At 46.4% G+C, this 24,856-nt stretch overlaps 2 protein-coding genes across 4 annotated transcripts in view; both read right to left on the bottom strand.

Moving 5' to 3' along the window:
- LOC138952995 (cytochrome P450 3A24-like) overlaps positions 1–24,856 on the bottom strand; it is a 115,147-nt gene that overhangs the window by 52,816 nt on the left and 37,475 nt on the right. The gene's annotated exons all lie outside the window — the stretch shown is intronic.
- The window catches only part of LOC138952994 (splicing factor 3B subunit 2-like), a 37,726-nt gene that overhangs the window by 4,311 nt on the left and 8,559 nt on the right, over positions 1–24,856 (bottom strand). For both annotated transcript variants that reach the window (XM_070324761.1, XM_070324762.1), the window contains exons 7-21: positions 20,378–21,639; positions 19,835–19,964; positions 19,043–19,170; positions 18,217–18,335; positions 17,498–17,576; positions 15,576–15,704; positions 14,828–14,911; positions 14,472–14,546; positions 13,819–13,971; positions 13,241–13,390; positions 11,716–11,805; positions 10,890–10,997; positions 2,671–2,778; positions 1,499–1,632; positions 758–956 (exon numbers count right to left, since the gene is read on the bottom strand). In XM_070324761.1, the coding sequence (XP_070180862.1) occupies positions 758–956; positions 1,499–1,632; positions 2,671–2,778; positions 10,890–10,997; positions 11,716–11,805; positions 13,241–13,390; positions 13,819–13,971; positions 14,472–14,546; positions 14,828–14,911; positions 15,576–15,704; positions 17,498–17,576; positions 18,217–18,335; positions 19,043–19,170; positions 19,835–19,964; positions 20,378–21,639 (2,948 nt within the window). The remainder of the gene's footprint in view (positions 1–757; positions 957–1,498; positions 1,633–2,670; positions 2,779–10,889; positions 10,998–11,715; positions 11,806–13,240; positions 13,391–13,818; positions 13,972–14,471; positions 14,547–14,827; positions 14,912–15,575; positions 15,705–17,497; positions 17,577–18,216; positions 18,336–19,042; positions 19,171–19,834; positions 19,965–20,377; positions 21,640–24,856) is intronic.

The raw sequence follows: 24,856 nt of genomic DNA, 5'->3' as shown, positions 1-24,856 counted from the left end.
TCACCACTTCCCCACCTTTTTCAGAATGTTTTCTTGGAGTTGGATAATTCTCCTTACTCCTCGCCCCCTCCTTACTCCTCGCCCCCTCCTAACTTCAGTTCATACTTTATTGCGTGCCGACTGACCAGTCGGTGTGGCGTCCGTGTAGAGAAGAAGGGAATAAGGTTACACAATGCGCTAGTGTGAGACGCCAAGTTTCGTGTTTCGAGTTGCTGTAGTAAATATAGAGTAAACTTTGTCTTTGGGACTGACTTTCTGTTGTGTGCTATCCGTCTTTCGACTTACGTAAGAGAAATCCCATTTCGAGCTCAGGGTACTTTGTACACATAGATAAAGAGGGATAATTCCGGACCAGAATTTCTTTGTGTGCTAAGCGAATTTTTGACTTAACCGTTTGTGAGTTAGCTGGATTTGCCTGTAGGTCTATGACAAATGTATGTATTCTGTCCCCTTACATCCATTGTAACACAACATTGTCAAAAGCCACATAATTGCTCTTTCAGACTTGCTGCCCTTTAAAATAAAATCTCAAGTTCAATGAACAAGACGAGTTAAAGTCTCAATACAGGAACAAAATTTAAACACTTATTTTTTTCACCAGCGTTCGATGGCTATGTCTCTCTAAGCCCGAGGCCTGCTGACGATATAAACTGGTAAGTTCGACACAGGTCTTCGAATTTGCACTGCAACATTCTCTTTGAAAAGAAAAAAAAATCGCACCACACAACACAATATCCCTTCCCCCAAAAAAACTTACCCCGGTCAGGTCGTAAATGTGAGCAGAGCCCATCATAGCCTGGCCGACGGCCGTCTTTTTCTCCGGCAGGACGGTGTAGAGGGCGGGCGTGTCTCCTCCCTGGTCCATGGCGTCCTCGATACGTCGTTTTCGCAGCTCAATCATGTCCGGCGTCTCCACTCCCACTGGTATTGACGTCAGGCCGCTGGGCGTCACAAGGCTGAGTAATCGGTAAAGAAGGAGAACATTAACATTTTGTGCATGGTAGCCATTCTTGTTTCTCTATTTTCATTCCTCTGAAGATGGCATATGGCTGCCTATAAGGTAGGGGTGATTGAAATTGGCCATGCTTGTTATCTTCCCATTTAAATGACAGTCACCTCCTCTGTACCAAGTGGCCTTGTGAATGTTTAGCACGGGTACACTCAACAACAACTTCATATTCATGACTTGTTCCCTTTCTATTAACTTACAACAGAAACTTGTAATTTGCAAATAACTTTAAATTTACGTGAAACACATGATGCTTACATGCATAGCGTAACAAATTTTCCTGACAGCTGAAGAAAGCAGCAGGCAGTAAGGATAGAAAGCAGGGGCTGCCAGTTTTTGCCAAGCAGACGGCATTGACTAAATTGAGTAAATCTTTTCACTGTTCAAAAGATTGCCTCCTTGCAACCTACCATGTTCATCTGTCTACACCATATGTAAGCACCCATCCATGCATCCACTGACAGACAGACAGACAGACAGTTCACTAACCCCTCAGCAGGAGTGACCAGTCCAGCGTCATCAGGCTCCTCATCATCCTCTTCTTCCGATTCCTCTTCTGACTCTGATTCTGACTCCAGCTCTCCCCAGTGAGACTTGTCAAGCTCTTCCTCCTCTGCTGCTTCCTGCACAGACAACAAAATACACACTGTGTTATAAAATACTTTTCTTGTCAGGAATTTTCTGTGTGATTCTCTTACTGGAGGAAAAAAAAAACAAGAAGGGCAAAGCCCATACGACTCACATGCTTTACACATTTTTCCTACCAAAATACATGTGACCTTGACCCAAGGTCAAGGTCATCCAAGGTCATGCAACACAAAGCTGTTAATTCAAGACATAGGAAGTACAATGGTGCTTATTGGCTCTTTCTACCATGAGATATGGTCACTTTTAGTGGTTCACTACCTTATTTTGGTCACATTTCATAAGGGTCAAAGTGACCCTGACCTTGATCATATGTGACCAAATGTGTCTCATGATGAAAGCATAACATGTGCCCCACATAATTTTTAAGTTTGAAACAGTTATCTTCCATAGTACAGGGTCAAGGTCACTTCAAAATATGTATACAATCCAACTTTGAAGAGCTCCTGTGACCTTGACCTTGAAGCAAGGTAAACCAAACTGGTATCAAAAGATGGGGCTTACTTTGCCCTATATATCATATATAGGTGAGGTATTGAATCTCAAAAACTTCAGAGAAAATGTGAAAAATGTGAAAAATAGCTGTTTTTTAGGCAACATTCATGGCCCCTGCGACCTTGACCTTGAAGCAAGGTCAAGATGCTATGTATGTTTTTTGGGGCCTTGTCATCATACACCATCTTGCCAAATTTGGCACTGATAGACTGAATAGTGTCCAAGAAATATCGAACGTTAAAGTTTTCCGGACGTCCGGACGGACGGACGGACGTCCGGACGGACAGACGGACGACTCGGGTGAGTACATAGACTCACTTTTGCTTCGCATGTGAGTCAAAAAGGATTGACGCATCCAGCCACACACATACACACACACACATGCAGAAACACACACACGCACACACACATACACATGCATACACAGCTCTAATGACTGTAAAAAACAGATTCAGCAAAACGAACGCACTGATACAATGAAGCCTGCAATAAATGTCTGGAAATCATGTTGACATGCTTACCTGTAAATCAGCACCTTGTGTACCAAAGACGTCACCATACAGAGGTTTTCCGTTTTCATCCACCGGGGGTTTGCCCCAACCTCCGGCATGGTAGCCAAATGAACAGCCCTGCAAAACATGAACAAGAAGAGCAAACGCTCGATCGAGTCACTTTCGCAGTTCTGAATATTATATGAGGCATCAGATGGACAGGAAGAAATTGCTATTCACAACACAATGAGTCACGTTCACATAAAATTTGAGCCCGGTCACTTTTATAGTTTCCGAGAAAAGCCCAACGTTAAGTTGTGTGTTGCCGAACAGAAAAGGCTAGTTATCTCCCTTGTTTTTCTGATAACGTTCGTAAAAGGCTACAGATGTAAATACTTTGATGTAAAGAATAATCCTACAAAGTTTCAATCACATCCGATGAACTTTGTCAAAGATATAAAATGTCTAATTTTTCCTTTGACGCTGACCTGTGACCTTGAAAAAGGTCAAAGGTCAACGAAACCATCGTTAAAGTGTAGAGGTCATTGGAGGTCACGACTAAACAAAATATGAGCCCGATCGCTTTGATAGTTTCCGAGAAAAGTCCAACGTTAAGGTGGTGTCTACGGCCGGCCGTCCGGCCGGCGGCCGGCCGGACAGACTAACACTGACCGATTACATAGAGTCACTTTTTCTCAAGTGACTCAAAAACTGCACTGAAATGTGAGTCATATGAAGAGAAACAGTTTCACGAAAAGTAGCCAAATGAAAAAGCCCTGCTAAACTGTACTGAAACGTTAAGCCAAATGCACAAAGACACGCACTTTTATGAAAACTAGCCAAATGAAAAAGCCTTCCAAAACTTTGTACTGAAACATTAAGTCACATGCACGGACACTTTTTCATGAAGAGTAGCCAAATGTATAAGTCGTGCTAAACATGGTACCTTGCACTGAAATCGAAAATTTTAAAAATAAATTTTTATTTGATTAATATACTTACCCGACTCACATATAGCATTAACCTTCTGGTTTAAGTGCCGAGACGCTGAACTACGCTTCACCCCTTAAGGGGAAGTAACCCTAAAAAAAGAACAGCCCTGACCCTATAAGCTGGGTCACAGGTCAAGGCCCTACCGTCACGTGACTGACCACGCGAAACCGCCGCCATATTGGAATACTTCACTCGAAACGAAGCAAAACATTCATTTTTAGGGTAAATTAAAGCGGGGTAGGCGGGAGGGTATTAACGATGTGAGTCGGGTAAGTATATTAATCAAATCAAAATTTATTTTTAAAATTTTCTATTAAATTACATAACTTATCCCGACTCACATATAGCAGATTGCTAATGTAGGTGGTGGGAAAGAAACTCACTCTACAAGCTGGAGAGAACCTGCCCTGCGGCTACCATAGCCGGTAGGGTGCTGGTCCCGTCCTGACAAGTACTTGCGATGTCACGCAAGTAGAATTTATAAACACATCCTCGGATCTCCAGTAGGCAGAATCCAAAACTTCTGCCAGCCTTCCAGACTTGAGAACAGCAACCGAGGAGGCCCAGGCTCTGGTTTCATGAATCTTAGCAGACGACAGGGGAAGAACTGACTGCCCCCCCCCCCCCCCCCCCCATGCCCCCCCCCCCCCCCCCATGTCCCCCCCCCCCTTTTTTCCTTCTTGCCACCAGATGTACGCTTGTCTGATCAGAGTAGATACCCATCTGGCCAGGGTGACCCTAGACAGGTCCCTGCTCCGGGCTGTATTGATTGATATGAAAAGGAGTCTGATCTTTTGAACGAATAGGAGCCGTACGAGACAGATAGCTGCTGATTGCTCTGACAGGACAGTTTAAGATATCTGGGTCCCCTGGTGCTAAAATTGTGGATAGCGGTGGGATTTTGATTAAGGGTGAAGGCTGGTCTGGCCTTTGATTCTTGGCTAGAAAATCTGGTCGGAAACGAAGTCTGACAGAGCCGTCCCTTTCAAACGAGATGTCTTTAGCGTGACCAGATAAAGCATGAATCTCACTGCTTCTTCTAGCAGTGGCAAGTAACGTAAGAAAAAGCGTTTTACGGGTCAGATTGTGGAGACTTGCTGCATGCAAAGGTTCGAAATCCCGTGACCTGAGAAACTCGAGAACCAGAAACAGATCCCAAGCTGGGACTGGTGACCTAGTCTTCGCAAAGCCTAAGGACGCACCCCTGAGGACGCTCGCTATGACACCACTAAGCGAAATTGTGCGGCCCAACTGCCTGAGTGTAGAAGAAATTGCAGATCTCCTGACCTTCAGAGAAGAAGGTGATATCGGCCCTGTGATGCCAACCAGGACAAGTGATTGGCCACCTGCATGGAACGAGGGGACGTGGCATTCACTCCGTTGTCTGTGCACCACTTGGACCAGGCTGCCCAATGCGAGGCATAAACAGAGCTTGTGGACTGTCTGTCAGCCTTTTGCACTAAGTCGAAGGTCCTGTCCGATGCACCAGCACGGCGCAGAGAGATCCTCACAGTCTCCAGCCGTGAAGGCGTAGAGACTGCGGGTTGTCGTGCAGGACGCCCGTGCATGGCTGAAGTAGTTCCTCTTTCCGAAGATTTAGCGGAATGGGTGGACCTACTGCGAGACGGAGTAGGTCCGGGAACCAGTGCTGAGAGGGCCACATCGGTGCCACCAGAATGAGAGACGGGCGTTCCATCTCCACCTTCCTGAGCACCTTGCCTAGGAGTTTGACAGGTGGGAAGGCGTAGGCCGCCAGTTCCGACCAGTCTATCTCCAGCGCGTTTGTTTTCCAGGCTTCCGGGTCCGGAAAAGGGGAAACGAACACAGGAAGTCTTCTTGAGAATCTTGTGGCGAACAAGTCGACAAGCGGCTTGTCCACATGGACCCACAGACGTTGTAGGGCCTGGTGAGTGATCGTCCACTCTGTGTGGATGACGCTGGACGAGCGGCTGAGAGAGTCTGCCAGGACATTGAGAGATCCTGGCAGAAACTTGGCCGAAAGAATGATATGATGCTGCTGGCACCACAGTAGAATGTGACAAGTCCTGTCCGACAGAGAGTGGGAACGTGAGGCCCTGTCTGTTCACGTAAGCGGCTACTGTAGTGTTGTCCGTGTGTAACCTCACGTGCTTTCCCATCACAGTGGGAAGAAAGCTCTGAAGGGCAAGGAATACGGCCTCCAGCTCTAGCCTGTTGATGTGCAACAGCGATTGTGTCGCTGACCACACACCCGAGGCCGTCAGGTGGGCTAGGTGAGCGCCCCAGCCCACCATGGAGGCGTCTGTGAACATGTCCTGGTCCGGCGGAGGTAGGACAATGGGGACGCCGAGAAAGAACTGGGCCTGAAGCCATTGTTCTGTGGTCTGCCTGATCCAGCCTTGAATAGGGACGGAGACGTCCCAACCCTGAGAGGCTGCTTCCCATACTGAGCCGAAGGCTGCCTGAAAAGGCCTCTTGAACACTCTCCCCAGGGGAACGAGTGTAGCCATCGACTCCATCTGGCCTAAAGCTGAGGCCAGAGTTCTGACTGGGGCCTGCTTCTGAGATCTCAGAGATGTTAGGAGGGTCTGAAGCCTGTCGACTCTCCTGAGAGAAGGTCTGACCGTCCAGGCCACGGTATCGAAAATCATACCTAGATACGTGAACGTCTGTGAAGGAGTCAACTCCGACTTGTCCTGATTGACACAGAAACCTAGGTCTGCTGACTGACTCAAGACAAACTGTGTGTGAAGACTGCAAGTCAGTCGATCTTGGTGCAAAATTAGCCAATCGTCCAGATATGCACGGAGGCGAATGCCTTTCTGTCTAACGAGAGAGCACAGCTGACGAGTGACCATTGTGAATATCCAGGGCGCCAGAGACAACCCGAAGGGAAGGGCTCTGAATTGAAAAGCCTTCTCTACCCACCGGAATCTGAGCCACTTCCGGTCCAAGGAGTGGATCAGAACAGGAAAGTAGGCATCTGTTAGGTCGATGGACGTTGCCCAATCGGATGGCCTGAGAGACTCCCTGATAGAGGTTGGAGTTTCCATTGTGAACTTTATTTCTCTGAGGTACCTGTTGAGAGGTGACAGATCTAGAACAGGCCTCCAACCCCCTGAGTTCTTCGGGACTACGAAAAGTCTGCCATAAAAGCCCGGAGAGCTGAGGTCCAAAACCTCCTCTATTGCTTCCTTTACAAGGAGAGTGGCGATTTCCGACTGAATCGTCGCCTTTGCCTCTGATCTTGTTGGAAACCTGAATGCCGGAGCTACTCTGGTTAGGGGAGCTTTTTCCCTTTTCCAGAGTAGACGGAACCCCGAACGCACTATCCCTACAATCCACTGACTGTCTACGCGCTGTATCCAGCAGGGAAGAGCCCGGGAGGGGCCACCCGCCACCAAAGGGGTGGGGGTTGTAGGGATGAGTGGTTCGGGGGGGCATCATTGGGGGTTGGGCTTACGCCCATTCCCCCTGGAGTTCCCGAACGATGGTTTCCGCTTAGGATAAGGGGCGCCCCTCCCCCTTCCCCTAGACGAAGACTGAGACTGCTGGGTGTTGTGGCCGTGGTTAGCTGCCGAGAACAAAGCCTTAGGCTGACCCTGCTGCTTTGCTTGTGGCTTAGCGAAGCCATGTTGTGCTAATCGAGCAATCGCCAAATCTTTGGCGTTCTATGTTTGCTTGTCTAGGGCGTCAAGGGAGGGCTGCCCGAGAAGGGCTCCCTCAGTGAACGGAAAAGACTCAAGAGCATCCAAAGTTGCTTTCTCCTGAATCCTTGAGCCCGACAGAAAAGAGTCCCTGCGTGTAAACACGGCATGGGAGTAAAGGAAAACCTGCGCGCAAGGGCAGAGACACTAGCCTGTGGAAGTTGGTCAGTGGCAAGCCAAGGCTTAGCAGTGTCTGGCGCCTGACCATGAGCAGAGAGGAGAGGCACCGTGCCGACAGGCAGGGAGCTCGCCGTGCCTGGAACTCTTGCTAAAAGTTTAGAGAGCTCATAAGCCACTGAAGGAGATTCAGAGAACTGAAAACCTTCAGCTGCTGTTGGTGCTGGGCGGAAGTCGCCCACCGCTGATGGTGGGGGTAAGACAAGTCCAGCCGATGAAACAACGCCGTCATGAAAATATTTGTAAGCCACCTATGCTGCGTTAGCTAAGGTTGGCTTCAGCTTTGACGGTAAGTGGAACTCAGCGTCGTCGTCATTGAATGAGAAATGATCGTCGAGCTCCGAATCCGCTTCCGTATGTGTCGAAAAGTCTGCGTGACTCACAGAGTCTTGGACGTGATCAACCGGAAGTGAGGCTGACTGCAAACCAGAAGTAGAACTTCGGTGCAGAGCCTGCATGGAGACAACTTCCTGCCCAGGCGGAAGTGGTGACACAAGCACAGCAACGGGGAAAGTTGTAGACTGCCCGTGTGCACTTTGGTCTCCAAATCGATGTAACATTGATTGCATTCCCGCGTCAACATCCCGTGAGCTCCGCTTCGTGTGAGTCGTATGCCCCGGGTATGTCGAACTTTCACTCCCTGACCTATGTAGAGGCGGGGGAGCTACTAGTTGCGGTCTATGCGGAACGCTTTCGCCAAAGAGCCTGGCTACCGGCGAACCCAACATACCTGAGGAGAGTGACTTCTGTACAGAAGCTACAGAGTCCCGAGGGACCATCTCTCCGTAGCTGGCGTAAGCCAGTTCGCCTGCTCGCACGTCTGCAGACGTGATCGTGGCTGAGGGTGGAATCCTTACGCGAGACAGGGAGGAAACATCGCCAACCCCCTTCGGGAGGGAACGCAACTCGTCACGTGTGGGTTGTATGTCCGCGGCAAGCTTCTGCAGCTGTGAGAACATAGCATTCATTTGCGTGGAAAAATAGGAAAAGAGAGAGATGTCTTGCTTATCGCTGCTCTTTTTTGGTTTGGCTGAAGAAGCCTTACCCTTACCTTTAACTTCTTTAAGTACAGGCATGAGAGGACTTGAATTATCAGAAATATTGACAGAGAACGAAGTCCGAGTTAAAGGGTCTAACACAGTAACTGTTGCCGCTTTAGGTTTGTCTTTTTTCTGAACGCTAGCAGGGGGAGAATCAGCAACTAACAGTCTTCTTCTTCTTCTTGGCGTTCGCAGAGGTTACACGATCAGTCCAGCACTGGTGATAAATGTTGTCGTTTTCTCCAACTCCTGTCGACTGCCGTATAGTTTGGTCTGCAAGGGAGTTGGTGACGGCCACACTTCTTTTCGTTCCTCATCTAGTAAGGGACATCGCTGTAAGATGTGTTCCGCTGTTTGGTCTTCTTGACCGCAGGCACAGGTTGGTGATGGCGCCAGCTTGAACTTTCGGTTCATGTGAGCATTGAGCCTGTTGTGGCCAGTACGCAGCCTGATGAGGTTGACTTGCTGCTCTCTGGACATTGTGTGGTAGTCATCTCTGTTTGTCCTTGGCCTCATCAATGCCTTGATGATTGTCTTCTGCTCACTAAAGCTGACAGTGTTTTCAGGTTGATCTTCCACGGCTCCTTCTTTCGCCAGATCATCTGCCCTTTCATTTCCTGGTATCCCACAGTGTGCTGGTATCCACTGGAGGACAACTCTTCTGGTTTGTCTGACCATCTGTAATGCTTTGGCCAGCTGTGGGAGTTTGTCGTTCTCTAGGGCCTGAAGGACTGAAAGGGCGTCCGAGAGGAAGACAACTTGGTAGCAAGGAGGCGGCCTGCATGAGCTTCTGCTTCTGCTTTATAGTTTGTGCAGTGTTTGCCAGTGGCAACGCTGGATGTAGCTGTATGTCCCCCAGGGAACTTGATCAGAATGCCAGCACCTCCATTGAGCACAGCGTTAGTTGCTGATCCATCTTTTGGGTACTGTTCGTCGATCAGGGCTAAGGTGAGTGCCTGTCGAGCTGTGTCATTCTGATCTGCTCCTGAGGTAACATATGGAACACTGGTGCAGATCTGGATGCCTGGTTTCTCTGTTGCCTTGGGGGTTTCCTCTTCTTCTTGAGTCAGACAGAGGTAGAGTGTTCTGTGGGAGGACTTCCCTGTACTGTCGAGAAAGTCTCTTGCTCTCGTGCACAAAACTGCTCCGTTTGAGCCGGTTCTTGGTGAGGTTGCTCAGTCTGTGCTTTATGGGGTGGTCGGGTAGGCACTTGAGCTTCTCGGCCTGTACCATAGTCTTGGCTTCTCTTCTCTGACAGAGGGGTTGGATGGTGGTAAGCTTCTCCATTTACTTGATGGGCGTGGATTTCATTGCACCAGTGATGAGTCGGAGGGCCTGGTTTTGCACACGGTCGAGGGTCTGCAGGTTTGTCTTGGCTGAGGTTGACCACGCTGTGGCGCCGTACTCGAGGTGGGGTCTGATTGTTCCCTGGTATACTGTCTTCAGTATCTTCTCGTTCGCTCCCCAGGTGGTACCTGCCAGCTTCCTGAGTATGGCTAGCTTGCGCCGGGCCTTCGTCTCTGCCTGTGCGATGTGTGGTTTCCAGGTCTGCCGTCTATCAAAGGTGACACCAAGGTACGTTGCTTCTTCATCCTCTCTCAGAGGAGTTCCACCAAGCCTAATGGTTCCGGCTTTCTGCTTTGGCGACAGTGTAGTAGTAGGCTTCTTTTTCTCCTTGTCCGCCATGTTGGAAACAACTCAGTCTGAGAGCAGAACAACAAACAACAAGGCTGGCGGACACAAGGCAAAGTCTGAGAAAAACGAAAACAAAGAACGACCTCACCAATACAGCATAAGAAGCAGAGAACTGTGAAGAATGACCGGGGTGATGATAACTGCCAACCAGGCAGCAGGCTGTAAAGCCAATAGCGTAGCTCAAGAGACAACGTCTTAGCGATAAGACCGCTGAGGTAAGAGTGAAGTATTCCAATATGGCGGCGGCGGTCTCGCGTGGTCAGTCACGTGACGGTATGGCCTTGACCTGTGACCCAGCTTATAGGGTCAGGGCTGTTATTTTTTAGGGTTACTTCGCCTTAAGGGGTGAAGCGTAGTTCAGCGTCTCGGCACTTAAACCAAAAGGTTAATGCTATATGTGAGTCGGGATAAGTTATGTAATTTAATTTACGTCACACGCACAAAGAGTGGCACTGTCATCAAATGTTTTGGCTGCATTTATCACCTGTTACAATCAATAGCCAAATGGGTTTGTTGTTTGTTCCCATCACCATCCCTTCTCTCTTTCTTACACTTTTTGCTGTGTAAACTAATTTGAAGACACGCAGGCCTGTCTTACAACATTAAGCATGCTTTGTGAAGTGAGAGAAACAAATTTCTACCTCCATAATTTTCTTACCTCAGGAATGGCGGCATTAAGACCAGGAATTTTAAGGTTAGGGTAGGAGGGTGGAGGTCCGTAACGCTGCATAGCAATCAACCAGGGGGGAGGTATCCGCTCTGCATTCTGTAAGAAACATTACACAGTTATACCAACGCTGTCATTATACGAATATGAAATAAGAGATGAGAACAAAACACTGTCATCCTAATTTAGGAACATAAGCATGTTCATTCTCTCACATGCATCCGATGCATTTCAGGATTCCAAACAAAACAAACATGAGAAAATTATAAAGGAAAATAACACAAATGCACAAAGTGAAACAGTACAATTTCAAAAAGAAAGTCCACAACAGATGGTGGTTAAGATATGAGGAAAATAATCATTGGCAATCTTCAAATCACTTACTAAAAAATCTCTTTGTCAAGCGCACATTGCTTACAAAAGCCTTCAGCTGGTAAACGCAGCGAGTTTTATCCCATCATTTACAAAAGAAAAGAGACCCCCCAAATGAACAATGCTGAATAACTGCAGGCAGAGAATAAACAGGGCGCAGTGGCGTGGTGGTAAGACGTCGGCCTCCTAATCAGAAGGTCGTGAGTTCGAATCCCGGTCGCTGCCGCTTGGTGGGTTAAAAGTGCAGACCTGCTAGTGACTCAACCCCCTTCGAGTGTGTATTGCAAGCACAAGACCAAGTGCGCACAGAAAAGATCCTGTAATCCATGTCAGAGTTCGGTGGGTTATAGAAACACGAAAATACCCAGCATGCCTACTCAAGCGCCATTAATAGTCAGAATGTTGACCCTGGGCGTCTAATGGAAGAAGAAGAACAAACACTTACAGCACCAACAGGCATACCAAGGGCCACTCTCAAATCGTCTGTCAGGTTACCCGGTTTCTTCTCCTTCAGCCGTGTCTCAAACTCTTTGGACTGAAACAAACAATGCATGCACATTATTGGACTGAAACAAACAATGCATGCACATTATTGGACTGAACCAAAAACAATGCAAGCACATTATTGGACTGAAAAAACCCAATGCATACACATTATTTTCTTCCCATACACATGAGGGAAAACTGTATGCACATTTAGTGTTTATTTGTGTTTAGTGTTTATTTGTGTTTAATATAATCTACCTAAATCATACATCTGGAAATACAAACAGATTTCTTATGACCAATTCAGCATTGCTATGGGACCACAACCAACCAAACAGTACAGTGCAGACTTTGGTCATCACAGGGTCTTTGTTAAAAATGTAATGAACGTTTCAACCTGATATGTGCCTGCAAAGGCAATTTTTAACACGGTGAGCGAAAAGACACTTACCGTATTTGACGGACTACAAGCCGTGACTTTTTTTTTTTTAAATCGCATTGCGGCTTATAAAAAGATACGGCTAAAACGTTACCTAAACTTGAATAGCATTTACCTAATGAAACAAACTCACCTAAACTTGAATACCATTCACCCAATGAACTAAACTGCCATTAAGGAGACCATCAAATCACTCAACGCCGTGCTAGCGATTATTCCGGGCGGGACTACCAAGTTCCTACAACCCCTCGACATCACAGTGAACCGTTCCTTCAAAACACACATGCGCCTGCTGTGGGAGCAATGGATGTCGGAGGGATCGCACTCATTCACCAACACTGGGCGAATGCGGCGAGCTACGATTTCGCGTGTCTGTCAATGGGTCGTGGATGCGTGGCAACGTCTCCCCACACGAGTGATCATTCGACTTCTTCAGTTCTGGATGAAGCGATCATGTCGCTGTTTGTGTCCGACAGCAAGGAAAGTGACTTTTCTGGCTTCTCCGCAGCAGAATCTGATGGTTCCGACCAGGCTGACTGAACGGTGGACACCTTTGTACATGTGTGTGTTAGTTACAAATTGTGTGTGTGATATTTTTCTTCAAACTTTTTCACTTTTCTTCTTTGTTTCACTTGTTTATTCTCGGAGCCGATTTCGCCAAATACCGTACTTTCGTTTGCCTGGTTGTTTTCATTAATTGACACGATCTGATTATATTTTTTTCGACGGCGGCTAATATAGTGACGCGCCTATACGTGGCTCGTCCCAATTTTTTTTTTTTTAAAGTAGGGGGTGCGGCTTATAAAACGGTGCGTCTTGTAATCCGTCAAATACGGTAACTGTACAAATTCCTCAGATTTAGGATCCTTGGGCATTCAGGATATGCATATAATAATGTGACAGTTTTTTTCTATCCCACAGGTTCAAAATATATCCTAACAAGCAATGCATATGTGGACATAGCATTAAAGCACACACCAACGACTTCAGTTTTCATTATAAATATAAACACTCTAGACAAGAACATCCAAAGTGAACAATTTACCTCATAGTAGAGGTCGCCATGAATGGTCATCTTGGGCTTGGTCTGGAACCTGAAGAAGGCGTCGTGCAGTTTCTGGTAGTCGATGTCGATCTTGCCCAGCTTGGGACGCACCTTTTCCCTCATCTTAGCTTTCAGGTTCTTCGCCTCCTCCTGTATGAGAAGGTCATTCAGTCATTTTCACAGTCCTGTCAAGTTTCTCGCATGAACATTTGGCTTGCTTTCTACCTGGGCAAAGTCAGCTGCTATACAGTACTGCAGTGCTCATTGGAGACAGGTATTGTGCATGCACAAGTCGGCCTGTCCATACACTTATGTGATCTGCACAAGTGTTTGGATGTGTATTTTGTGCACCCCCCTCACCCCAATAAAAGAAAACCAACCAGATAATTGTACAAGCAACAACAACAACAAAATTAATCAAATAAATGGTGTAAATACACTACCCAAAATACAAACACTTTTCCACAGTTTGTTATACTCCCCCCCCCCCCCCCCCCCCCCCCCCCCCCCCCCCCCCCCCCTTGCTATAAAAACAAACCTTTTACACATATTTAGCACTCTTCCTCCTGTCAACCCACCTTTTCTTGTAAAGCAGCCCGCATGTCCTCAATACCAGTGGCACGGATGAAGTCGGGCAGCTCAAAGGGAGCCTTTTCAATACCACGCTTCCCCTGGAGGTATTTACGCTTGTACGACCAGTGGCGTGGCACCGGAACTGTGTTGCGAGTGGCCTGAACATTCACAACAAGCACGTTACTATACAATGGATATCACTCAGAGAGTTGAGGTACTTCCTAACATAAAATTCAAGAGGTAAGATATGTCAAAGATATTTCTGATATAAACTTCAAGAGGCAACTTATGTCTGACAACATTTTTAAGGCACTGGGACAGATTTTTGGCTACAAGATGGTCCCTGCAATGATAACAGCATGTCAGGTAGCATTCAGCAGATTATGGGACACTGTAAAAGTCTACAGTGTGTACACATGTACAGTTTGTGAAAGTCTACCGTATGTTTCTCTGTGCTATTGTATTTCATCCCTTTTAACCGTTTTACTTTTCATTTTGAACCTACACAGGTAGAGTCGAACCTGCTCTGGCGACCACCTCTCGAAAACAACAATCTGCCCATAACGACCACTTTTGTATTGTCCCTTGGGTGGTTGCTACAGACAGGTTTGACTGTACTTCACACCTTATACAAAGATTCATATGAAAAGCTACATACCTTGAGATGCACCAGCAAACGTGGATCCTTGGCTGTGACATCATGCATCTCAACAACGTCCGGCCTCGTCACCAACTACAGTAACACACACACACACACACAGAAAACCATTTAATGTATCACCGGTTAATCAATGAGATATGTTACAACAATCAGTTCACAAAAACATGTAGGATGAAAAAGAACTCTGATAAAAAGCAACCAACAACACACACACACAAACAGCACGGACACACACACTCATGTGCTCACATACACATGCAGACACTTACACATGCACACAGACATGCCCGTATACAGGCACACGCACATATGAAGACTAACATACAAGCACACCTTCAGAAACACTGGCTCACCTGTTTGAGCTGTGCAACGCTGAGTCGAGTCAACTTTTTCAGCTTTTTCTTAGAGATTTTATTGGCATCATCCTCATCCTTGTTCTGCAACAGGGAACAAAGAGTAAGTTCTACTACAAATATTACAAGACCCCTCCAAAAACAAGAACCTTAACGAATGGAACGTTTAACAAAATACAACACAGAATGTTGATAAGTACCTCATTCTGCAGGCCTTTAAAGTGAACAAACAACACAAATAACTTACAATAATAATGTCTAGTCGACATGTGGTGCTTTGTATACCTTGTGTGTGCGTGGATGTGGAGGTTGACTCTTGGACGTCTTTTTGTTATTGGAATTATGGTTTTTGTTAAATTGTATTGCTGTTGCTGTTGTTGTTGTGTGAGTGAGTTGTGTGATGGCAGACTTGACTTGACGGATGACTGTTTGCGTTAGTGAGACTGTGATCATACTCATAATAATCATACTCACTTATTTTCTTATGATGTTTTTATTTATTTTTTTATTATGTATTCTTATTCTTTTGATTGGAAATGAGTATTGTTACAATTTAATTTCCATATGGATTAATAAATTTGAGTTGAGTTGAGTTGAGTTGGATACATGAGAGCTGAAAATGAAAACCTCAGTTTGATTCTTTACGAGGCTCCAAACAAAAGCTGTCAAATCTCATTTACTTATTATTGTCCCTTGTGCATGGTGTTTGGAAGGAACGAAGGTACCCCTAAAAAAAAGAACATAATACCTCATCCATATCGTCATCATCAGAATCCATATCCTCGGAGGCTTTGGGTTTGGCTGGGGCCTTCTCTGCCAGTTTCTCTGCTTCCCGTTTCTCATCCAGCTTGTCCTTGGGTTTTTCAGCTTCTGTGATCTGCAGGGAGCAATATGATGAAAACATGTACAGCAGTCCCTGCAATGTACGGCCCCCGGCGTGAGCGGACACCTGACATGTACGGACACATTTGCTCGGCACGGAGTGTTTTCCTTCTATATTTGCCCCCCCTTAAACGGACACCTGCAAAACGTGGACGCGGACACTCATTTTCGGTCCCAACAGCAGGTCATACCTCCAATGTACGGACAGACCATCGTCAAATTTTCACCACAACAAAATCGATAACAGAGCAGTCCGGCTCTTGGTACAAAGATCACAGCCGCAATGGCGTGATGACAGTCACTGATAACTTGAGTGCCCGTGTACCCATCAGGAAGGGGGGTAGTTTTGGTCAGGAGTGGAGTACATGCGAAGATGCCAACATGAAACTGCACTGAGCTCTTTAATATTCTTGTCTGTTGGACGTAAACAACAGAAACCACAGTCGATAAAGGTCCTGAGCGAAAGAGAGTGAAAAACCGGCCACAGTTCTCAGCATCGTATGTCTGTGTGTAACCTCTTTCATTGACAAGATACTCTTGTTTCCTCTCAGCCTTGACCAGTGAGTCGGTTGCCTAATCTATGAACCCTTCAGTTGTCTTGCTTTGTCAAAAGTTACGACACAGTCAACTGGTTTTGCTCTGAGTGAATAGTGCAGCTGTCCACAGTCCCCAACAGTACATGGCTGGAGGGAGTGAGAGAGAGGGAGGGAGGGGGGGGTGGAGGGGTAGCTGGCTAAACTCTGTGGGTGTCCGGTGTCACTGCATGTCAGCAGGAAGAGCATTGGAGAGAAATAGAGAGGTGTACTCTTCCACACAATTTCCAAGCATCAGTTCTCACGGCTTGGGGTAGGCATTAGTGAGGGAGAGTGGGAGCTGTGTTATGTACAGTGTATTTCCGACTGAAGAGTGAAAAGTCACTGCCATGCCACATGATCGGCATGCAGTCAATAAAGCCAGACAAGAAGAAAATAAATTACATGATTATGACATGCAGCTCTATCTGCTGCTATTTATTCAAACTGGTTTTCAAGCTTATTCTTGGCAAAGCATCTGCACACGCTCCTCTGTGCTGTGTTTGTGTGGCTGCTTTCGTATGTCAGTGCATGGTGAGTGTGTTCACTACCTTGAGGATTTATTTTATCTCTTCTTTTCAACACTTTTCATACAAATCATTTTTACAGAACGTTTAAAGAAGTATTAGGAGTTTATTGTTATTGTTTAGTAGCCACAAGAAGTGATTAGCATAGACTCAATCCTGTTGTTTGTGTGTCTCTGTGTGAGTGTATGGGGGAGGGGGTGGTGTGGTCACCCCTCCCGTGACCGAACACCTGCAATGTACGGACAGTTTTGCTATGGCCCAAGGGTGTCCGTTCATGAGAGGGACTGCTGTAGTAACATCAAGAGCATAAAGGCAAAACAAATAAAGTCGTCTGACATTGTTCAAACATGCAGCTTCCTGTCAACAAAGTAAACACTGCAGCAAGTACTTCATCAACATATGTGAATGATCAAAATAACTAAGGAATAACAGTTCTTGTGCCAGCTTCACCAGAAAGTGAGCCCATAACAGCGCACCATGCTTTGTTGTAAATGGTCAGGAGTCACAGAAGATGCACACACACACACACTTTTCTCAGGCTACCCTCACTTTCAGATACATCATCAGTACACCCACCTTCAAGTTGCACCAAATATCAAGTTTTAAGCTTGAAAATGCATCTTAAATACTGATTCACCTTAATATTCCGGTAATGTATATGGCGGGCTACCTGCCTAACGAGGACTTACCTTGAAAGTCTCAAAGATTTTTGCAAAGGTGTGATAGTTGGGGTCTGATGGATCCAGCTCCAACTGCTCCTGCACATACCTGCAAACACCACACAGGAATCAAACATCACAATTTCCATGTATTTGCTACAGAATGCAAGGAAACCGCTATCTAACCTGTTTGCTGCCCAGAAATATTTGTATCCAAAGCATTACCTTGACATAAATTGACAACTTACAGTGTGCCCTTGATGCACAAATGAATACACTTTACACACACACATTTTCTTTTTCTTCTTTTTCTGTTGTTGTTTATTGAATGGTTTGTTGCCCGAACAGATCACTGGCCACAAGGTGCCACACTGCAGGAGCAACTCTGGGGCACCAAAGACTCCCTGATCCTGACCACTAGCTTTATTCAAGCTACAAAACTTGAAGTCTGACCTGAGGCCAAAAATCCTGGAACGCCGAAGAAGAAGAAGAAGGTTTGTTGCCCGTTCAAGCAAGTTACCCAGGATGTCAGCCGACGTCCTACAGGTAGTGAAAGAAGTAAGCCTCCATTTTTAGACTTCCTATTTTTAAGGACTTTACGCTCTCAGATGTTCAGATCAGAAAATCAGAGAACAACAGTTTCTCTACAAATTTCGGTGAGACAACTAGACAACACAGCTCAGTGCAACAATAATAGCATAATAAAATCCAAGCAGTGAAAAAGATGGCAAGAAAAATCAAACACTCACTCAATCTGAACATCTTCTTCAGGATTCTTCTCAGGCTCCTTGTTTTGCTGTGCCTGTTTCTGCTGCTCCTGGCGGTTCTTCTTGGCCTTCTTCTTCTTTTTCTTCTTCTTGCTTTTGGACTGTGACAGACAAAAAGCTACAAAGTTGGGTAAGACAAACACGGGAGAGGTTGCTGCTGAAAGTGGCAAGCACATGAAGTCATTCATGCAAAACGCTGCACTACAGTGAAAGTTTCATTTGTAGTTCTCTTTACAACATGATTTGTCCCAGATAAAAGTTACAGACTCCTGCTGCGAATCACAGCGAAACTTGCTGAAGGGTGAAACAGCTTTTTCAGGACTTACTCTAAATCAGTTAACTTTACTTCCGTGCAAAATGTACATGTAACGTGACTAAATGAGATTTGAGTACTAAGCTGTTATTTTCTGTATGCCATGTAATTTAATTGACTGTTATTTACATTGTGTGACGATCCAAAATAAAATGTTCTGTTTGTATCAATCAGACAATATGTGACCCTCCACCACGGAATGAGTCGCATGTCACCTTTGCATGATTTTCATATTTTTACATTTTCCTAAAGAGTTTTTTATGCTCTATCCAGTGGTGAAACCCGTTTTAGAAAAGCGCAGGAACTGTTTGAGTTATAAGCCTGTGACTAAGGTGACCCTCACACTGTTACCAGACACTCCCCGGACTTATATTAAGCCTAGCGCAGAACCGCGCGAGGTGACATGCGACTCATTTCGTGGTGGAGGGTCACATATATTTGTATTGCATTGTAGCGTGTGTGTATGACTATGACTGGAAGCATGACAAAAATCACCTCTTTGCCAGCATGTTTGACCGGAGTTTCCTTTTCCCCTTCTTCCTCTTCCATGACAGCATCATCCTCCCCTGGGAAATCCTCGTCTTCCTCTTCCACCTCTACTTCTCGGCTTTTCCTCTGACTCTCTGCAAAAGAATTGAACACAAATTTGAGTTTCAAAAGTACTGAGGAGTACAACAGTGTACATTGTTAATTTGTACCACTAAACGTCCTTGAGGACCTATAAACCTCCTTCCTCTGCAGAAAGAAAGAAAGACATCATTGCATTGAAAATCTGTTATCTTGTTTCTGCCCCCCCCCCCCCCCCTCCTTTCCTTTAATCAGAACAAAAGGTGGCAATGAAAAGAAGTTCATCAAGTTAACTCATTGTCTCCCAGGTACGGATATATCCGTACCCACTCATATGGCTCTATCTGACCAGGTACGAATACATCCGCTCAGACTGTTAGCTTCAGTCGCTTCCTGTAACATCCATTTAACGTCTGCATTCCAGCGTGTTGATACACAGTTACTACAATTCTGAGTGACCTGCTGCAGTACAGCTGGTCTCGGCTAAAAAAAACTTGGTCAACATAGCTGGGGTAGAAAGTGTTAAGTACCGAAAGTCAAGACTGACTAATTGGTATTTTTGTCCTAAGTTCTTGTGACTATTTGGGACATGAGGTGTTGATATGCGAAAGTCAAGGCAAATCAGTTAGAAAATGAACACCTGTTCAAACACAACAAACATAACACAGAAAGAAAGGAAGGAGTAAATTAAAGCAAGACAGAAACCAAGACAGTTTCCACCTTCATTTTCAGCATCCTCAGGATCTTCTGCGTCCAGCCCCATCTCCTGAGCGCGCACCGATTTGAACTCCAGAACTTTCTCCAGTGCCTGAGGCAGACGGATTTCACGGGGCCCAGGGGGACCTGAATGCTGTACGTAAAACATAAAATAACAAATGAGCCAAGCTTAGCCTGCAACAACATGTCTGTGACATTCACAAAGAAAACACAAACTTATTGCTAAATTTCAATATTTTGGAATTCCATGGTGATGCTATGATTGATGCAAGATTTGAATTCAAGGATTACGATTTCCACTCTGCAACAATGGCCTTTTCTTTCCATAAACTCAATGCTGATTCTCCTCACAAGTCAGACAGTTCCAGCAATATAGCAATATTTTGCCTGAAATCTTTTCCAGAACCACAAAAGGCATTCCATGGTTGGTTTCTCTTCTATTAGTTTCATTTATTTCCGGCACATTACCATAATTCCAGCTCAAGACATAGACACACGCATCGATGCACCTGCTTAAAAAAGGTGTTTGGAAAACAAGAGCATTACCTGTGGTGGCCTGGGCTCCATTCCTGGAGGTCCCTGTCCCCTGGGTCCATGCTGCATGGGGGGAGGCGGTCCTCCTCTGCCTGGTCCAGGTCTTCCCATCATACCCCTGCCTGGTGGTCCAAAGTTGCCCCCTTGGCCTCGGTCCATGTCCTTAGGACCACGGTCATCTCCCATAGGGCCTCGGTCCATCCCCATGTGTCCTCTATCCGGACCTCTATCCATCCCCATGCGTCCCCTGTCTGGACCACGATCCATCCCCATGTGTCCTCTATCCGGACCTCGATCCATTCCCATTGGTCCCCTGTCCGGGCCTCGGTCCATTCCCATTGGTCCTCTGTCCGGGCCTCGGTCCATTCCCATTGGTCCCCTGTCCGGGCCTCTGTCCATTCCCATGTGTCCCCTGTCGGGACCTCTATCCATCCCCATTGGACCTCTGTCCGGGCCTCGATCCATTCCCATTGGTCCTCGATCCATTCCCATCGGTCCTCTGTCAGGTCCACGGTCCATGGGTCCTCTTCGCATGTCGTGGTCCATCGGACCTCTGCGCATGTCGTGGTCCATAGGACCTCGTCTCATGTCCTGGTCTGGCCGCCTCATGTCCTGGTCCGGTCTCCTCATGTCAGGGTCACCTCTGCGCATGTCCTGGTCTCCCCGTCTCATGTCCTGGTCTATGGGCCCTCGCCTCATGTCTTGGTCCATGTGACCCATCCCCCTGCCGTCCATGTCGCTTCCAGGGCCTCCAGGGTGTGGCCCGCGATCCATGGGTGGCCCAGGTGGTCCACCCCTCATGCCGTGGTCCGGGCCCGGCCCCATGTGGGGCGGCATCCCCGAGGACTGAGACATGGGTGGCTGTGTTCCTGGCGGGCCCAGGTTTGGGTGAGAGACAGGGGGGCCGCCAGGGGGTGGGCCCTGCCCTGGGGGCGGTCCCTGGCCCGGCGGGAACATCATGTGGGGAGGCTGGCCCTGTTGCTGATTCTGCTGAGGCGGAGGTGGCCCCTGACCAGGCGGCATGTGTCCAGGCGCCATCACCTGCTGCATCTGACTGGGTGGGGGACCTCCTGGCTGAGGCTGGGACATGGGGGGTGGGGCTTGGGACATGGGGGGTGGAACCATGTGCATGGGCGGGGCAACTTGGGGTGGTTGGCCGCCTGGCATGCCCGGGTGAGATTGGGGTGGGGCGACCATGGGCTGGGAGGGAGGGGGCTGTGGAGGTCCGCCGCTCATGCTGGGCAGCATGTGAGGTGGAGCAGGGGGCCCTCCAGCTGAAAGCAGACACATTCAGGGGCATTAATATTTCCGTATGGACAGCAAGCTTTGAGAAATCACACAGTAAAGTAGTAACCAGTACCTTTCGCTGGGCTTTCTCTGCCTCCAACTATACAATGGGTCAGTGAAAAAGCGTGCTGGTAGATAAATCCAAAATTTTAATAGTAAATTTTTATTTGATTAATATACTTACCCAATTCACATATAGCAATTTACTTCAGTTTAGTGCTAGGACGCTGAAAACTACGCTCACCCTGGTATGGGGGGGAAGTAACCCTAAAAATAGAACGGCCTTGACGGTCACATGACAACGTCAGGTCAAGGCTACCTCCCAGCCATGTTTGTGGTCATTCGCTCGAAGCGCCCTCTAATTTTTAGGGGAACTAAAGCGGGGCAGGCGGGAGGGACTTCACTATGTGAATTGGGCAAGTATATTAATCAAATGAAAATTTATTATTAAAATTTTCGATTAAATTACATATCTTATCCCAATTCACATATAGCAGATTGCTAATTCACACCCTGTTAGCTATGGTACTGGAGTTCTGGTCCTTGATCCTTTTCTAAACTTCCGGTGCGGCACGACGCGGTAAGTTTTCTGCTTTTTTCTCAAAGTATACTCTGTTTTACACCCTGTAAGCCTTCGATGCAGTTGTAGACATATGTCAGGTAATACCTCACCAAGTTGTATGGTGTCTGAGGCTGTCGTTGTGGCACAAACTTGCAATGAAATCTTCGATCGGGAGGTAACGTCCCAGGTCTTCTTAGATTTGATGTGGTAATGTCCTTGATGTTTACCTTTCGGGAGCATTATCGTCCGTTTTCTATACATATTTTACAGTCTGACACATTCACGCATTAAGTCAGCTGTTCTTCCCACCTTTCTTATCAACAGAAGGTCCATGCTCCGTGCTCAGACGTCAGTAGTCACTCCATTCATTGTCCTATGTATTCATGGGTAACGTCCTTGTCTTTTTCGCCAAGCAAGGCACAAAAGATAACGTCTTTGTTCACTTTTTGAAAGAACAATTGCAACACTGTTTTGGCCAGTTTACAGTTGATATATGTGTTCTAAAATCTCTCAAGCGTTGAATTGCTTCTAGGGGTACTACAAGTGTTTCCTCAAGTCTACTAACGTGTTTTGGGGTGTTTTCGCATTTCATCATGAAGCCAACAGTTCAAAGGGTGGCATTCAAACTGAATACCTCTTCCCCTACAATACACAATAGCATGAGTATTTCTCTGTTATGAATTCGTTGTTCCTTGTTTCAGCTGATGGACTTCAGGTGTTATCACTGTGAAGCTAAATTTGACTCACTCCGCGCCACTAAAGAGCACCTTGAGTTAACGCATTCTGACAAACCACTCAAGTTCCGTCAGTTAACAATTGATCATGCTACAGGAAAACAAGTGCTAGTAAGCAAGTTATTCAAACATGAAACCGCAGGACCCAGAGAAAAAGAAGAAGAAGAAAAAGAAGAAGAAGAAGAAGAAGAAGAAGAAGAAGAAGAAGAAGAAGAAGAAGAAGAAGAAGAAGAAGAAGAAGAAGAAGAAAAAAAACACAATTTCTACGGGCTGCAGCTGCAGCTGCAGCCCGTCTAAAAAAACAAGGTCTCTTGTCACACTGGATCACCCTTCACGAAATTATTGCAAATGGCATATTGCCAATGAATAATATTGCGCTCCTTCTCTTTCTAGATGTTGTGACTTTCTATTCTACAAAGGAAACATGTGCAATGAGATACGCAAGTCAGACCAAAACGTTTTGGCAAACAGCTTACAAGCTTTTTGGTGGGAAGCTTCTCAGATTTATGGGTGGCCCAAAAGGATTAGGTCAAGTTGTTGAAGGGTCTGCTGAATCTTCAGGTAGATGCCTCTCATCTGAGGCAAAGGTAAATTTCATTGTACCGTCACTTAAATGCTTGGAAACACAGAATGTCGGAGAGGCAAACCCTGGGATTATGCAGCAGTGTATAGAAACCCTCTCACAAACAACCAGCACTGTGAAGATTTCGTTTGATTCCAAGAAGATCAATTCGTGTTTGAGCGACAGTCATGGAGACGAGGATCTCTTCGACAATGAACAAACGCCTACACTGAAAGAGACCAAGTTAAGATTGGACACTGAAAGCAAAACAGTGGACGAGCTGCAAGAGAAACTGGAAAACGGCAACCTATCGCGTCGGATCCACAGATGGACCAGGTGCAGTTGCTTCCACCACGACCTCCAAAACGTTTAAGACACTGCCATCTAGCGTTTCCACAGACAAATCCGCCATCTGAAACAAGCATCACCTCGCACACCATTAACATTTTGTTTGAATCAAACAAATGTAGGCTCAATCCCCCCTCCTAGTCTGCAAAAACAATGCACAAAATTTTCATTGTTTTCTCTACTTTATTTTTTTTCAACTGACATCATGTGCATATCGCTGTTGGGAATTTAGAACAGATCAATCAACTGTAAACTGGCCAAAACAGTAATGCAATTGTTCTTGCCAAAAATGAACAAGGACGTTATCTTTTGTGCCTTGCTTGGCGAAAAAGACAAGGACGTTACCCATGAATACATAGGACAATGAATGGAGTGACTACTGACGTCTGAGCACGGAGCATGGACCTTCTGTTGATAAGAAAGGTGGGAAGAACAGCTGACTTAATGCGTGAATGTGTTAGACTGTAAAATATGTATAGAAAACGGACGATAATGCTCCCGAAAGGTAAACATCAAGGACATTACCACATCAAATCTAAGAAGACCTGGGACGTTACCTCCCGATCGAAGATTTCATTGCAAGTTTGTGCCACAACGACAGCCTCAGACACCATACAACTTGGTGAGGTATTACCTGACATATGTCTACAACTGCATCGAAGGCTTACAGGGTGTAAAACAGAGTATACTTTGAGAAAAAAGCAGAAAACTTATCGCGTCCTGCCACACCGGAAGTTTAGAAAAGGATCAAGGACCAGAACTCCAGTACCATAGCTAACAGGGTGTGTAATTAAGGTGGTGGGATGCTCACCTATGAGCTAGGCAACAATTGCCCTGCTGCTACCAACGCTGGTAGAGCCTTGGTACCGTCCTGCCGCGCACTGGAAATGTCGTGCAGGTAAAAGTTGATAAAAACATCCTCAGATCTCTAGTAGGCAGAATCAAGGACTTCAGACAATCTTCCTGACCTTAGCACAGCTAAGGAGGATGCCCAGGCT

Source organism: Littorina saxatilis, linkage group LG17 (assembly GCF_037325665.1).
Source record: "Littorina saxatilis isolate snail1 linkage group LG17, US_GU_Lsax_2.0, whole genome shotgun sequence".
In the NCBI taxonomy this organism is placed as follows: Eukaryota; Metazoa; Mollusca; class Gastropoda; order Littorinimorpha; family Littorinidae; genus Littorina; species Littorina saxatilis.
The sequence above is the reverse complement of the archived record's forward strand: the minus strand, read 5'-3'. Positions and strand labels throughout refer to the sequence as shown.